General features: G+C 36.8%; 1 protein-coding gene across 1 annotated transcript in view; it reads left to right on the top strand.

Annotated features, from left to right (window-relative positions):
- BMX (BMX non-receptor tyrosine kinase) overlaps nt 1–15,139 on the top strand; it is a 1,099,638-nt gene that overhangs the window by 528,850 nt on the left and 555,649 nt on the right. Inside the window, exon 6 of the mRNA XM_044072793.1 lies at nt 3,628–3,812. Within this exon, the coding sequence (XP_043928728.1) occupies nt 3,628–3,812 (185 nt within the window). The remainder of the gene's footprint in view (nt 1–3,627; nt 3,813–15,139) is intronic.

Genomic DNA, 15,139 nt, shown 5'->3' with positions numbered 1-15,139 from the left:
ACGAGAGTGATTAAACAAAGCCAACTGTGGGTAAATCTTCAATATACCACAACCACGAAGTCAGTTATTGCTATTACACAATGATATTATTTAAGAAAAAAATACTTACTTTTCTTAAATAATATCTTTGTATAATGGCGGATTGCTGTTCTTCCCCTGGTTGTGGTATACGGATTCTGCTTTTTGATGTACTGTGCATGTGTATGGAACTTGCGTTCCCACGCATACCCAGTATATAAAGGCTTTGAAACAGAAGCAACAGAGAAAAGAAAGTCTCCGTTGCTCCGTTTTCTCTCTTCTTTTTTTTTATTGTACAAAAAAAAGATTTGGGGACTGTTTAACCAAACGGAAAAAAGTCTGATCGACCGGACCTTTCTCCATTGGTATATTGTGGGATTTACAATGGGCACGCTGGTTGGGCTGGCCAATCAGAGTGCACGTTTTAAAATATTAATAGGGAGGAATTGTATAATTCTGCTTATACACTACCCAACACTGTGCCCAGTTTTTATAAAATGGTCTCATTTTTTTCCATTATCATTTCTTCCTTCTTTTTATACTCTGCAGTTAATCTCTTTAGCCCTTTCCCATCATTTATTATTTTGCTGTCTTCCTCTATTCTAGCCCGTACTTATCTATAATCTGAAAACTCTGCCATCTGTTCTCACAATTATTTCTTTCTTGACTTTAAAGTAAACTAATCAGTTCTGACCTTAACAATTTCTCTTTTATATGTCCATTATTTACTTTTTCCTACTTTTAAATTTCTACATTTTACCATTACCCTCTTAACATTCGCAATTATTGCCCTTGAAATATGTTTTCCCATCCTTAACATCCATTGTTACCCACACTTTCCAGCTCCATGTCCATACATTTTTTTATCACATATTTTTTTTAGCTTCATGTACTTTACTACATAGTGAAAGCAAAAAAAAATGTTTTAATTCATTCTCATTCAAATCTGAAGTCCTAAATTGTATATTTATGTTCCTTTTTAGTTGAAGCCCAAGCTCTAAAATAAAAAGTCCTTCGTTGGTACTACTGTATTTCTTTTTTTTTTGTTGCAGTCATAATTTTTACATTAAGTTAAAACTTTCAAACTTCACTTCACAAATATTTTCACTTGCCAAGTGAATGAATTAATGCTTTGATGTCTTTAATGTTAGACCCCAGTACCAAAATAATACTATCTATAATACCATACTTGTTTATACTGTCATCAGTTTTAAGGCATTAAATATGCACAATGTGTATTCAAGATCATCCCTACCCCAGTGTTTGTGCTTTCTGGTCACAGATTACACTAAGTCTACATGCAATCTGCTCTTTATGGTATCCTTTCTGAATCCTCCCTCGATATTTAAGGCTGAAAGAAAACCAGTTGGAAAACTGAAATTAGAAAGAAGAAGGTGTGAGTTATGCTTGTGTTGTCTGTTCACTCAGAACAGTGTACACTTACTGCATACTTAATGTAGGCATTAATGAATCTCAAAGGTTCATTTTTATTCTAACATTTGGGCATCTTCACTGTAGCTGTTGAGAAACTACAACTATTTGTCCTCTCACTTCCTTTTTCCATTCTTCCCTGCTTTGCTATATATGCATAACTTCTTTCTTGTAATAAACCCTGTTGCAGAGGTAAACTCTGAAAACTGGCTACCCTCACCAGCTGAGAATACATCCATTGCTTTCCCTTCATTGGCTATTGTTTGTGTTTCCAATCTATCCTTTTCTTTCTCCTATAATACTCTCTCCACCATGTCACTCCATGTTGCTTACTCTCCTCCTTTTTCCACCTAGTTCATCAATTTTATCAGCATGTGTCTCCAGTGTTCTATTCTCCAACTCTGTAGCAGTTATTTCATCTCCTTCCTCCTTCAGTAAGTTTTCTCCTACTCCTCTCTCCTGCTGTACTCTCCTCCAGCTTGCAATTCCTCGAATTGCAGTTGTAGACCTCCAATGCCAACTAACAACTCCAGAGCATGCTTAACTTCTCTCCCCCAAAGAAAAGAGAAGTTCCTAGTCAGTATGAATACCACCTCTGGTCTCCCTTGATAAGAATTAATTGGCCTAGTGAGATTAACCCATTTCAACAAAGTGTAAATAAATAAACAAATAAAGGATAGGATGTCTACTTTCTACCTGTGAATGTTACAGCACAGGCCTCTGCGTTATATGTTATCCTTATGAAGCTGTGACCATAAGTAAAATTTGTAAGGGTTTGTTGTTCAGAGGCTTGTGAAATATGCTTACTATGTTTTATCTGCTATTTGACTCAGTGGAGCATTGCTTTATTACATGGTGTTTAATTTCCCCCAAAAGTTTAATATGACCATTTTTCTGTTTCTACTGCTCATAAATAAACCATTAACTTTTTCATTTCATTTTTAATAATTATGTGCTCCTTGTTTGCCTGCACTTTGGATTCCTAAGGGTGTTCACACACACACACATATAAATATAAATATATATATATATATATATATATATATATATATATATATATATATATATATATATATATATATATATATATATATATATATATATATATATATATATCAATCATCTCCATACCTCTAAACCTCTTAGAGCAAGAAATCTGGACAAAGACATCACAAATGGGGGGACAAAGGTCCAAAAATAGGCACACATTTTAAATATTGCTCTTATAAACTTAGAAAATTGATAGAATGACAGGTTTTGCATTAACATGAATTTTCAGGGTATGATGTCTGAAACTCAAATGTCCTTCATTATTTTCTGACTTCAGCCCTCAATGATTTGCCAGAGAACCGCAATTTCATGAGAAAGAGATCAAATATTTGAGGCAAAAATCTGACATTCTGCTAAAATCTGTACAGTTGAGAGGTATGGATTACTCTCTCTCTCTCTCTCTCTCTATATATATATATATATATATATATATATATACATGTACATATGTATGTCTGTGTGTGTGTGTGTCTGTCTGTCTGGGTATGCGCTTGCACGGGGGGGGGGTTCTCTGGTTTTATTTCATATTTCAAAAACATTTTGTAGGTGAATTGGCACTCACCCATATTGACTTTGGGTGTGCATGCCATGTGAGAGTAAGTGAGTAGATCCTGTGATGGACTAGCGTTCTGTTCAGGATGCTTCCAGAGTAACAACATTGAGTGCATTGAGAAAATGGTAGCATTCAGCTAAGTACTTATGTCTTAGCTCTTCAAATTACTGACTGTTGACTGAGGTGTACCACAGTGCAGAATTTAGTAAATGGTGACATGGCACTAAATACATAAGTGTTATCCCATAAAACTTTTACTACCCCATGTTGGAGTGTACAATAGTGCAGCTTGATGATCTCTACTGCACTGAAGAAAACAAACCAGCTCACTACAAACTCTGATCTTTGATCACCTATCTCTTTTTAATGTCAGTTATTTTGGGGTAGTGCAAAGTAGCTTGGATATTTACTCTCTGTCAAGTAAACACTCTCCCAGCAAAACATTAGCATAAAAAACTGGCTGAAAAACTGAAAAAAAATAGGATTGTATCTGCCATGTTTTTAAAATGCTTATGACCTTTTAATGTTTTTTTCTGTGTTATTTAATTTTTTATTCATTATGTGTCAACATTTAGCATTTAAAAGAACAGTTAAGTCTACCTCCAGTTCCTAGAAGGGGTACGAGTTCCATGAAGATCGTTTGTGCACTTTATGATTATGAAGCTGTTGACCAGAAGGACTTGCCCCTGACAGAAGGACAGAAATATTATGTGATAAATGAGGACGATCCAAACTGGTGGAAAGTCAAAGATATTTCGGGGTGAGTCATGTACTTTTTCAATAAACATAGTTTCCTTCATTATTTCTGTTACGTCAATCCAAATGTTACTATCTGGGTAGAAAACAAATAGATTTATGCAATTGCTAAAAATGTATTTGGTTATTTGAGGAAAGTCATTGGACTGTCATACTGATTCCATGCAATGCAAAGCAAAATTAAGGAGAAGGAATGAGGGGAGTAGATAGAGAATGTAAGCATATGTTGTGATATATGTGTGTGTGCGTGTGGGCGTGTGTGTGTGTGTGTGCGTGTGTGTGTGTGTGTGTGTGTGTGTGTGTGTGTGTGTGTGTGTGTGTGTGTGTGTGTGTGTGTGTGTCTGTGTGTGTAGGGGGGTAAAATGAAAGTCAGCATTTGTGTCATTATCATCATGTTGGAGTTGTTGTACAATTTCCAGTTTTGGGAAAGTATTGTTGTTAAGCGGAATCACAATAGCAGGGAAATTCATCAGTTTAATTTACTTTAATGTTATTTGTTAAATGGCTAACTGAACTGTTCCTGCTCAATCCAGTCTCAGCCAAACCTATGGCTACAAGGACAACGGTAAATACAAGCATGAGTTCTACTATGAAATGACTAATTCCTGAAAGTCAACCTTTCAAAAGAATGAAAAAAAATGCCTAAAATCTAAAAGTGCAAAAACCTCCTTTTTTATTGTTTTTATGCAGGGGACAAACACCTCTGTACCCCCCCCACCCCAAAACATATATATATATATATATATATATATATATATATATATATATATATATATATATATATATATATATATATATATATATATATATATATATATATATATATATATATATATATATATATATATATATATATATATATATATATGGATCCCTATCACAACACCTACACGCCACAAAGCCGACACCCAAAACACCGACACCAAAAGACCGAAAACGCTCAAAACCGACAACTCACAAAACCGAACACCATAACACCGACACCCAAAACACCGACACACAAAACGTAAACTACACATTACACACAACTATACATGCACTAACCATAACCCAAACCCTAACCCTGAGGTCCGACACTACCGCACACTTACCCTACCCGCACCCTAACCCTAACTCACTTAACCCGCCACTAAACCTAAAGTCCATCACTATCACACACTTACCCTACCCGCACCCTAACCCTAACTCACTTAACCCACCACTAAACCTAAAGTCCGTCACTATCACACACTTACCCTACCCGCACCCTAACCCTAACTCACTTAACCCACCCTTAAACCTAAACTCTGTCACTATCGCACACTTACCTTACCCGCACCCGAAGTCCGACACTACCACACACTCACCTTTCCCACACCCTAACCCTAAATCCCTCACTATCTCACACTTACCTGTCCACTCCCTAACGCTAAATCCCTCACTATCGCACACTTACCGAGTTGCGCTCACACGTTGCCCATGTCGGTGTTTCGGCTGTCGGGATTTCACCTTGTCGATTATCTGTCTCGTCGGTCTTCTGGAGTCGGTCTTCTGAGCGTCGGTGTTTTGGCGTGTCGATCAAGTCAAGGGGACCCATATATATATATATATATATATATATATATATATATATATATATATATATGCACAAACTCCCCAGTTGCACCAACTCAAAGGGAGAAATTTTACTAAAGATGTGATTCATTGCTAGCACACAATTCGAAACTGCACCTGCAATGACCGGGTCTATATTATAAACTCAAATGATTAAAAGAACGAACGCTCTTTAATCAACTCCTTAAAATCAAAAGCACTAAATCCCAAAGACACAGAACAGCGATTTTTTTTTTCCCCAGGACAAAAAAATCATGGGTCGTTTTCGGGACTTTGCCATTTCCTCCACTATGGTGCGATCTCGTTGCTGGTATATTTAAGTATGGGGGGAGGTTGGGGGCACAGCCCACCACATTGGTGGGTGTAGACGATGAAGCCCCCTCTTTAATTTGTGTTTGGATTTTTTTTTTTGTGGAGCAGTGATTTTTTTTTTCCCTGGGGAAAAAAAATCACTGTTCCATGTGTTCAGGATTTAGTGCTTTCGATTTTATGGGGTTTATTAAAGAGCGTTCTCTCTTTTAATCATTCGAGGTTATAATATAGACCCCAATGATCAATGATTTCCTCTGGGGGGAAAGCATTTGGCATTATACCATTCAACTTTTTTTTTTATGCAGGCTACTGATGCTCAAGCAATTTCACCTCAAGCATTTGTAGGGAAGTCTACAAACATGTATACCTTTTGTTAAAAAAAATTAGTGTTATGAATCAGCAAGCACTTTATGAGGTGGGAATGAACTAGAATCCCAGGAGTAAGTTCACACAGCTAGGAAAAAAACGTGCAAACTTCACACAGACAACGATCAGAGAACAGGACTGAATTATATAAGGTAAATCTGTGAGGCAGACATTTCACCACAGAGCCAACAGGCTGTCTAACATGATGATGACAGAATTGTTTTAGAACTGAAGAGATGTGCCATCACTGAATTTGATGGTGATGGAATATCTTTATTATATTCATTTGTTTCAAATGCTAGTGACTACGCTCTATGAGAAATGTCACTAGTCATATAGCATGCAGACCATTAGGATGTATGTGTTGTTAAGGTATTCAGAAACGTTAAGGGTAAAGAGAGAATTTATGTTCTGGAAACAGCTGTCAAATATTGCTCAAAGAGTATCTTGAGGTGGCATAATGATGTAAATAAAATAAACTTGAGACAAGCCATATAAGACCACTGATGGCATTTAAGCTCCTAATCATCTGCAATTTTTATAGCAAACCCGTACTTCAGTGTTTTAGTGGAAATGGCTGCCAAAATGTAATTAACTGGTAGAACTCCTCTCCCAAATTTTGTAATGCCAAATCTATTTGTAGGTAGATGTCCGATGCACTGAAGTGTTCATTATGGAAAAAAAGTCCCACATCAGTACCATTATGTGTCTCGCTCACTAGACTGTGGATAAAAATGACATAATTGCACAGTGGATGACATCATTGCACAGTACTTGACATTTAGTCCATTCCTCCTTATGATTTCCAACACCATATCTGTGTTTTTTTAGGCAGCAGCAGAAGGAAGGACTTACATGATAGTTTCAAAACAGATAGCACTGTGATTTTTTTTTTGATTTGTAAACTTCAGCTATGTTGAACAAAATTCCCAGGGCTTGACGAAAGGTTTACAGAGTGGTTATATCTAATGCTTAGTCCTGGAGTTCAAGTCAAACCATTTAATGTGTCAGTCCCCCTAGGGTGCATGTAGTTCAGTCAATGTAAAAAACAGGGCTAAATATTCTCAGAGGGTAGAACAACTTTGTAAAGAATGATTTGTGACTCTTGTTTACAAGATCAAACAGAAATGTGTTTGTTCCCATGTGGCTACATGTAGAACACAGTCTATTCATTTTAAGATATAGTGGTTGCAACCCTGGATGTATGCAAAGTCCCAGCATGTAGAATGTTTTGTCATGTGATGAATAATGCTGTGATCAGCATGCATGTATCAGGCTTACATACCATCTTAAGTTGGTAATGAAAGCCTTCAGCAAGGACTAAATAAGCAGAACTTGATTTATCCTACTGTCACAGTTCACATCTGTTTTAGTAGTTCTGTGAAACTCAGAACATAGCAATGGCACATTCCACAAGGGAATGGACTCTGAGGTTCTTAGCAAGTGCAGCTAGCCTACAATGTAATATAACAAACCATAAAGTACACAAAAACATTTTATTTAGATTTGCAGTGCATCTTTGGAAAAGTGATGTATATATCGGGCATAATTAGCAGTAAACCATGAAGCATTTGATGACTTTTTGGAAACCACTGACGGTTTAAGTAATAATGTTTTATAGAATTTCATAATTCAAATGTATCAAGAGTGGTACTAGCCAAAAATCGCTCTCACTGCTAGCACCAGTTGCATATGTTACTACAGTGAATTCTTGAAAGCATTCCAGACTGATTATCAAAGTATGTTTATGTGCAAAGCAGAATTCTGTACTCAAGCCAGTCCAAATCCTTATTTTAAGGACATTATATAATCATTTTTCAAACCACATAACTTGACATTACTATTGTGTTGTTTAACCACGTCAGACAGTACCACGGAGAACAAAGAAGTGAGTAGTGGACTTTTGTCACTAACAGTTATATATGCACAGGACTGTGTGTCTCAGATTCCCTTTTAATTTGATCTTGCTGCTTCTGTGGTAGCTGGATATGTCACCTTTGATCCTTTTCCATAATGACATATCCAGGTCAGAACTATTGTTGTATTATGTAAACCACCATAGGACATAATGTTGGATGTCAGATAAACCTAGGTGAAAAGACTTTCAAATTATCTTGCCATCAGAAGTTCTTTCATTTAAAACAATCAAGTATTACATAAAACACAGTGCATTTTACAAAAGGTAATAAAGCATTTCTGCAGTGACAACAAACCAAAATCACTATGGTCACTAGTGAGTCATACTGGCACTGAGAACTACCTACTAAGATAATTTGTATTCCCTTGGGGTCAGTAGGGGAAGTATATAGTGTTAATTAAAAATGCAGTGACATACCTCAAAACAAAATCTTTTTAAAACCTCCTAATTTGATAAATGAAAAAAAATGATTACGAACTTTGGTAAAGTAGCCATCTAGCATGAATCTTTACGTTAACTGATAGCACTACTGACTGTATTGTATAACTCCCTTCTGTAATTACAATCACCAATACCATATGCCTTTATTTAATCTTCCCTTCCATGTCATGTCCTTTAAAAGCTCACACTGAAGCTCCAAGTCTAAATTGCAAGGACAGTAATTTTGAACTTTCATAACTGCAAAAGTCTGCATTTAAACTGTCTATTTCAAAGGGGAGTTGTGATAGTCAACACCCATATTTTTGGGGTTATACTCCCATTTTCTCTAACTCTATAGACCACAACTAAATAGACAGTGTACCTTGGGGGAAGGGCATTGCATGCATGTGAAACAATTAGGACATTTGTAGTTATGAGGATTTGAATTTATCTTACTGAAGATTACAACTGGGACTCCTGATAAAACATAGCTGTACATGACCTCTTTTCATTATTTCTTACCATTTAAACTGTAACACTGGCTTAGACGATTAAAGTGCTATTAACTAGCTGTTTTCTGTGGTCCAATGGTGCAAGGTTTGATTCCATCCGCCTCCATTGCCTCCTAACTGTTTGACTCAGTGCAAGTCACTTAATCATCCAATGCTGCTATGCTGAGTCTGAAAAAGGTCCATGGAGATCAGTGCCCTACCCTGGAAAACAAATAAAAACGAGGAACATTAAAATGTGTTTTTATACTGACTTATTTCACCAAAAAAAAAAAAAGGCTATGTAGAAAAAAAGAAAAAGAAAATCTAAATGTTTCTTTGGACAGAGTTGAGGATTTGGAGATTCACTATGGTTTGGTTAGGATCCATTTTCCTATTTATTCCTCTAGCAGCTTGGTCTGTTTGCAGGCAGCCTCTTTATATTCAGATTATCTATGATGATATAAGAATCCTTGAAGGTGATTTTAATTAGATCAGGAAGCAATAAAGCCAAGAAAGAGAAAAACAGAGACAGCGAAAGAGACCAAAACCTATATTAAAAAACCTGCATGAGATAAAATGCACAAGGTCAGACAGTACACAGGAAACAAAATATAAGTTTTAGGAAGGGACGGTCCTTTCAGAGAAACATAAATATGGCTTGCCAGAGATGGCACAGAGAAATACACAGAGTAAGCTGCTAACAACTATACTCTGCTGGACAGTGAATAAAGGGGGATACATGCTTAGTTGTAGTTGGTGCTGTGTCATGAATGGCAGATGGTCATTTCAGGTCTGATGCCATGAGTAAGATGAAACAGCTGTACTCAGTATTTAAAAAATGGGCATTGCCACTTCTCTGTCACGTTCCTAAAAAGATAATGAAAACAATGCCGATATTTGAGAGCTCAATGATGACACAAAAACATGGTATATGAAATATCATACCCTGAACATGCACCAAATACGAAACTGACCGACCTTGGATTATCTTGAATTTTTACTAGTCTTCATCTGAACAAAGTAAAGGCAATGACAAGTGACCTAGGGTTATCAGGATCATTTTAAAAAGCTAAACCTCTAAACTCCTGAGCCAGGCTTTTTTTCGGGGAGTGGGGTGTGTGTTGAAGATTTCTGCTACTTTGTCCTTACTTTTCAGTAGCCATCCTTGAATTTGACGTGCGTACCACAATGCCATCTATGGCACATTAAGAAACAATATTTTAGATGTCTGTTTCTATTTATTGAGACTTTAATATAATCATTGTAGAAAGAAGACTTATGTTTACCACAAGGGAATTCATTGCTTATTTTTCCCCTAGTAAATTCCTTACTTAGTTTATTCCCCATATGCCTGCAGTATTTGACAAGTTTTACATTCCCCAAGCATTTTTAAGATATATACCTCATCCATATACTTGTCCCATATCACTAATACTTATGTCCTACAATGGCCCTGCCATTTGCATTCACTGTGATGCTTGGTGTCACCTACTAATAAATATCTGCTGAGAAGAAAACTTAGCCATCAAAGCTGTAAACCTGTTTATTATAGTCCATATCCCTTCTATTCTCCTTGGCTTATTTCACATCCATCACATGCACCATGCCTCCTTAAGCTTAAAAAAAAACATTTCTTTAATTAATTTTGACAATTATTCCTACAAGTTTCTCTGCCTTCTTCCATCTCCTTAACTTGTTTTTCATCTCTCTGCTACCTTCAGTTGCCTTCTTTTTTTCTTGTTGTCTAAAGCAAAACTAATTCATTCTTATCTTCATAAAGAATAACATCAAACCTAACTATTCTCTTGCCATCCCACGTTTTGTTATTCTAGTTTATGGCTTCCATATTAAACAGCTAATGCCATCTAATTCCTCTCAGGATGAACCTGACAGTGATCTACCTAGCTCAGCATTGTACCATAGTTAACATGAAAACAAAATAAAATAGATAAAAATGTATGTTCCATTTCAGCCAAACATGTATTGCCTTTGCTAGAAAATTAAAGTTTACAGTCAGTCCAAAATGATGGCAATTCAATGTAACATATTGTAAATCTTGACTGACAACTGAAAATATTGTATATGTGTAACTGTGCTATACTGCATTACTTTTCTTAAATATTAGAATTACTGTTTTGAATGACAATAAAAATAATAATACTGGTGCTGCAAGGTCCAGTGAGAGCAATCAGTTTATTCATACTTAATGGTCTAGAACCTAGGATTTGACCTATGTGGCTGCTGCTTGTGGGTACCAAGGCTGTATAGTGGTTACTGTTGCCTCCATTTATCGTCTCTGTACAGTTACATATCCTCGCTGTGATTGTGTTTGTTTCCTGTTAGTATGGCTGGCTTCTACCTCTTCCTAAGCTGCATGCTGTTTCAGTGACTGAAGTAAAAATGGTCATATATACAGCCTTTGCCCTTGACCTTGTGGTTTTGGCCATGGATTAAAAGAGTCTAGAAGAATCAGATCATACTTATCTATTAAACTAATGAATAACTAAGTAATACAGAAAGAAAAAAGAAGACACACAGTTTAAGTAATCGCAGTCTGTTTTCAACAGCATGTCATTTATAGTATCACATTTTCTATTTATACAGTCTAAGAAGGATGATTTATTTATTAATGAGTTTGATTTTACTCTTAGGTTTAAAATGGTGATAGCCTGACCTGTATTAATTACAGAGAGTATAACCATGAACAGGGAGCAGAAATCTACCATGATGACAGCTATGGTTTTTCAGGTCTATATTACGTTATCGGAAAACGTAATAGTCGACCTTTAAATGTCGAAAACATCAAACGTCGAACAAGTAAAAAAAAAACCTACCCAAGCAAACCATTTAAACACTGCGCCCCCCACACTACTTAAATATACCAGCTCCAAGATCGCCATATAGTGCAGACAATGGAAAACTTCCATTTCTGCACTGCACGGAGTTCTCCATTGAAATGTTCGACATTTGACGTTTTCGGCATTTACGGGTCGACTATTACGTTTTCGAATACTTGATAACATAATATAGACCCAATTTTTCTGTCCTAGTTGGATTTTGTACTATTAATTCCAAATTGTTTTGATTAACATAGCTAATTAATATTTGGGGCATATTCATAGATGTTAAGCAGTTATCATTCGGTATTTGAACACTTGCATTTATCATAAAGAGTATATTTTTCACTGAATTTACACCTTGGTGTTTAATTAGGAAGTTGTAGCGCTCTACAAGGATGCATAGATGATCATGGTAGATGGCATATACACAAACAAGGGATGTGCTTGTACTAAATGTGGAGTGAACAATGGTTGGCCACATACAGTCAGGGGATAGATGAATTTCATTAAAGCCTTTAAGAAAATTACAAAATCAGGGTGGTATCAAACTACAAGGACAAGCACAATCTAATGGATTATGAGGACATGCCTTCAATAAATAACTACTCAATTTCCCAGCTTGATAATGCAAACCTGATAAGAAAACTTCAAATTAGGCAGCACGATTACATATCTAAGACATGCTAGAGTTCTCTAGGTGGGTTTGGAGAACACACTCAATTGTGTAATTTCTGTAAGCTATAATTTCAGTTTCAGTGTAAATAAATTTCCCATTGTGAAGTCCAGTGCAAAACAGATAGACAGTGCCATACTAATATGAGCATTAATGCCTAAGCAGACCATGTTTACTACTTTTTCTGTTTTCTACTCTGGTTGTCAAGTCAAAGCATTCTTCCGATATTTGGCATTTACCTTTTTACTGTAAATTTCATGTTGCATTGTGTTTAACATCCCAGTAGCTTACATATGTTCCAAAATTCTTCGATTCTGCAGGAATTCCATTACTTTTTCTTTACAGCTAAAAATTAAACTGAGAGATTATTAGTTTCCTGCTTTTGTTCTGCTTCCAGTGAAAGGAAGGGGAAACACATCCTTCAGTGCTCCAATTAGTCATTAAAGGTATTAGAAGTGCTATGAGTTCCCCCTATAATCTCTGCAAATTTCTATGCCAAATCCCATCAGACCTCACTGCCATATCCAGCTTTAGGTGATGAAGTCCATTCATGACATTTTTTTCTGTGAACAAATCAGCATCTGCTTTCTATACCCTCAAAACCTCTGCTGAGTAGCTATGATAACTTCCCCTTTCTTCTGTGCGTACTAAACAGTTTTAATTAGTAACACCCCTTTTCATTATCCCTTTATGTCCATTACTCACCCATTTCTAAACCATCACTATTCCAGCCTCTGAGGATTAGGGGAAGATGGGCAGGGGCTGCCAGCCTAGTTGAATAGAATTTGATACATAATTCTATCATTTGTATATATAAATGTGGAATACAGGTTTGTGTTCTTAGATGAAAGAGGACACTGTGGATTGTGAACTTCAAGATTGTAGCAACATTGCCATCTGCTGTGGGGAAAACTAAGCCAAGCATTTCAAGTGTTCTTTGAAGTAAAATTATCTAAATAGTGGTGCTGAAGTGGCTGGCTGAACACATTCTTTCTATTGTCTTGACTTGGGGAGTGATTGCTGAAGTGTACATGTGAAGTGTCCTGTTTTGTTGTGGTTTCCTGAGTGGGTGTTGGATTGCTGGATAGTGTGGTTTGTTGGCCTGGGAACTCCAGACTAAGTGTCAAAATGATGTAATATGTATACTGGGAAAACCTAAGTGTCAAAATGATGTAGTTTATGAGGGCCTAGCAAAGATGTTTGTTGGTGAGTTTAGAGACTAATATTCAGAGAGAGACTGTGAGCATTTTGATCTTGATATCAGACTTATCAGCACTCTGTCTGTTGTCTTATGTAAGTAGTGTTTTAGAAATAAGTTTTGTTGTAGTAATAGCTAGGAAGTTAGAAGAAAGTTAGACAAGTGTTTTTCTGTTATACCAGAACTTTCCTACTGTATTGTTTTAAGTTTATGTGTGATCTCTGAACGCTTGGATGTCACTGTGGTGTAGTAGTATTGTCTTGTGTTTTTAATTATTTATTATTAAATATTTTAAAACCTTTACCTGTGGCTAGTTTGTGTAGAGATAAGTAAGCTCTAGAGTACATCTCATATTTATAGATGTTATTGTAATAAGTCACTCTAATAAGCCTTAGACTGAATAGTCACATTACCAATTGGATAATAATATTGCACAGTAATAATTAGACACCCTTTTAAGGGCCTTTGGGTAGCTGATAAGTATTAGCTGGTGGTGGCAGAAATTACTACCGTATAGTCTGGGTAAAGGGGCATAGCTGGAAAATCTATGTCAGCCTTTCCCAGGAGTGTCTGTGAAGTTGTATAAATACTTATCTCAAAGTGTGTGTGGTGTGTCAGCTACCTGGGCAGGGACACAAAGCACTGGTGGGACAGAGAGGATACTGGAGGTTAGATTGCCAGCTAGGCTGAGATCTGGACCCTACAGCTGTGCCAGTGGGGAGTCATATTGGGGACCTGGAAAGCAAGGGAGCAACCAGCCCCAGACTGACTGTGATCTCTGTGTGCACTTAAGGGAAATTGCACTTTACTGTGTGTATTTGTTATCCTTTCCTCTTATACGAGATGCCCTCCCTGGTGTTAGTGGTGAGGATTGAGGCTCCTTGATTGCTGGGCCAGGGCATGGTCGTCACACACCCTATCATTCATTTTGCCTTCCTTTGCTCAATTATGTATCCCTAAGATGTTTATTGACTCATTTCACTCTTTTTTTCCTCAGTTTAATCCTCTGCATTACTAAATGTATTTCCTGGTTCCTACTTCCTTCTGATGCCCTTCTGCTTTAATTAGCAACTGCGTCACATCTTCATAGGATCATAGGATCATAGGATAATAGGAATTTGCAAGCCTATCCATTTCGTCCCAATGTAATACTATAGATATGCTAATCAATACCCAAGATTGCATTTAGTAAAGATTGCCCATGATCAGGAGGGTTGTGGCGGCTATCCCCTGTAAGAATTTATGGTTACCCATGCCCCCATCCACTCATCCAGGTTCCTTTTGAACAGTGTCATAGAGGTATTCTGCGTCACATGAACTGGTAGCCTATTCTAAATCTGTGCCTCCAGCATGTCCTATTTAAGCCACAGGCCATATTTAGGTCCCTGGAATGGGTAGCTCTAATCCTGTTTGATTGATGGATATGCAGCAATTTCATTAGGTTTGGGTCTGAGATTGATGTGTAAGCCAGGCATAAGTCTCCTCTAAGAAGTCTATATGATGCAGAGTATAGTGACAGA

This window comes from Protopterus annectens, chromosome 5.part1 (assembly GCF_019279795.1).
Source record: "Protopterus annectens isolate FY-2018-M chromosome 5.part1, PAN1.0, whole genome shotgun sequence".
NCBI classification, from domain to species: Eukaryota; Metazoa; Chordata; order Ceratodontiformes; family Protopteridae; genus Protopterus; species Protopterus annectens.
This window is presented reverse-complemented; position numbering and strand designations above follow the sequence as displayed.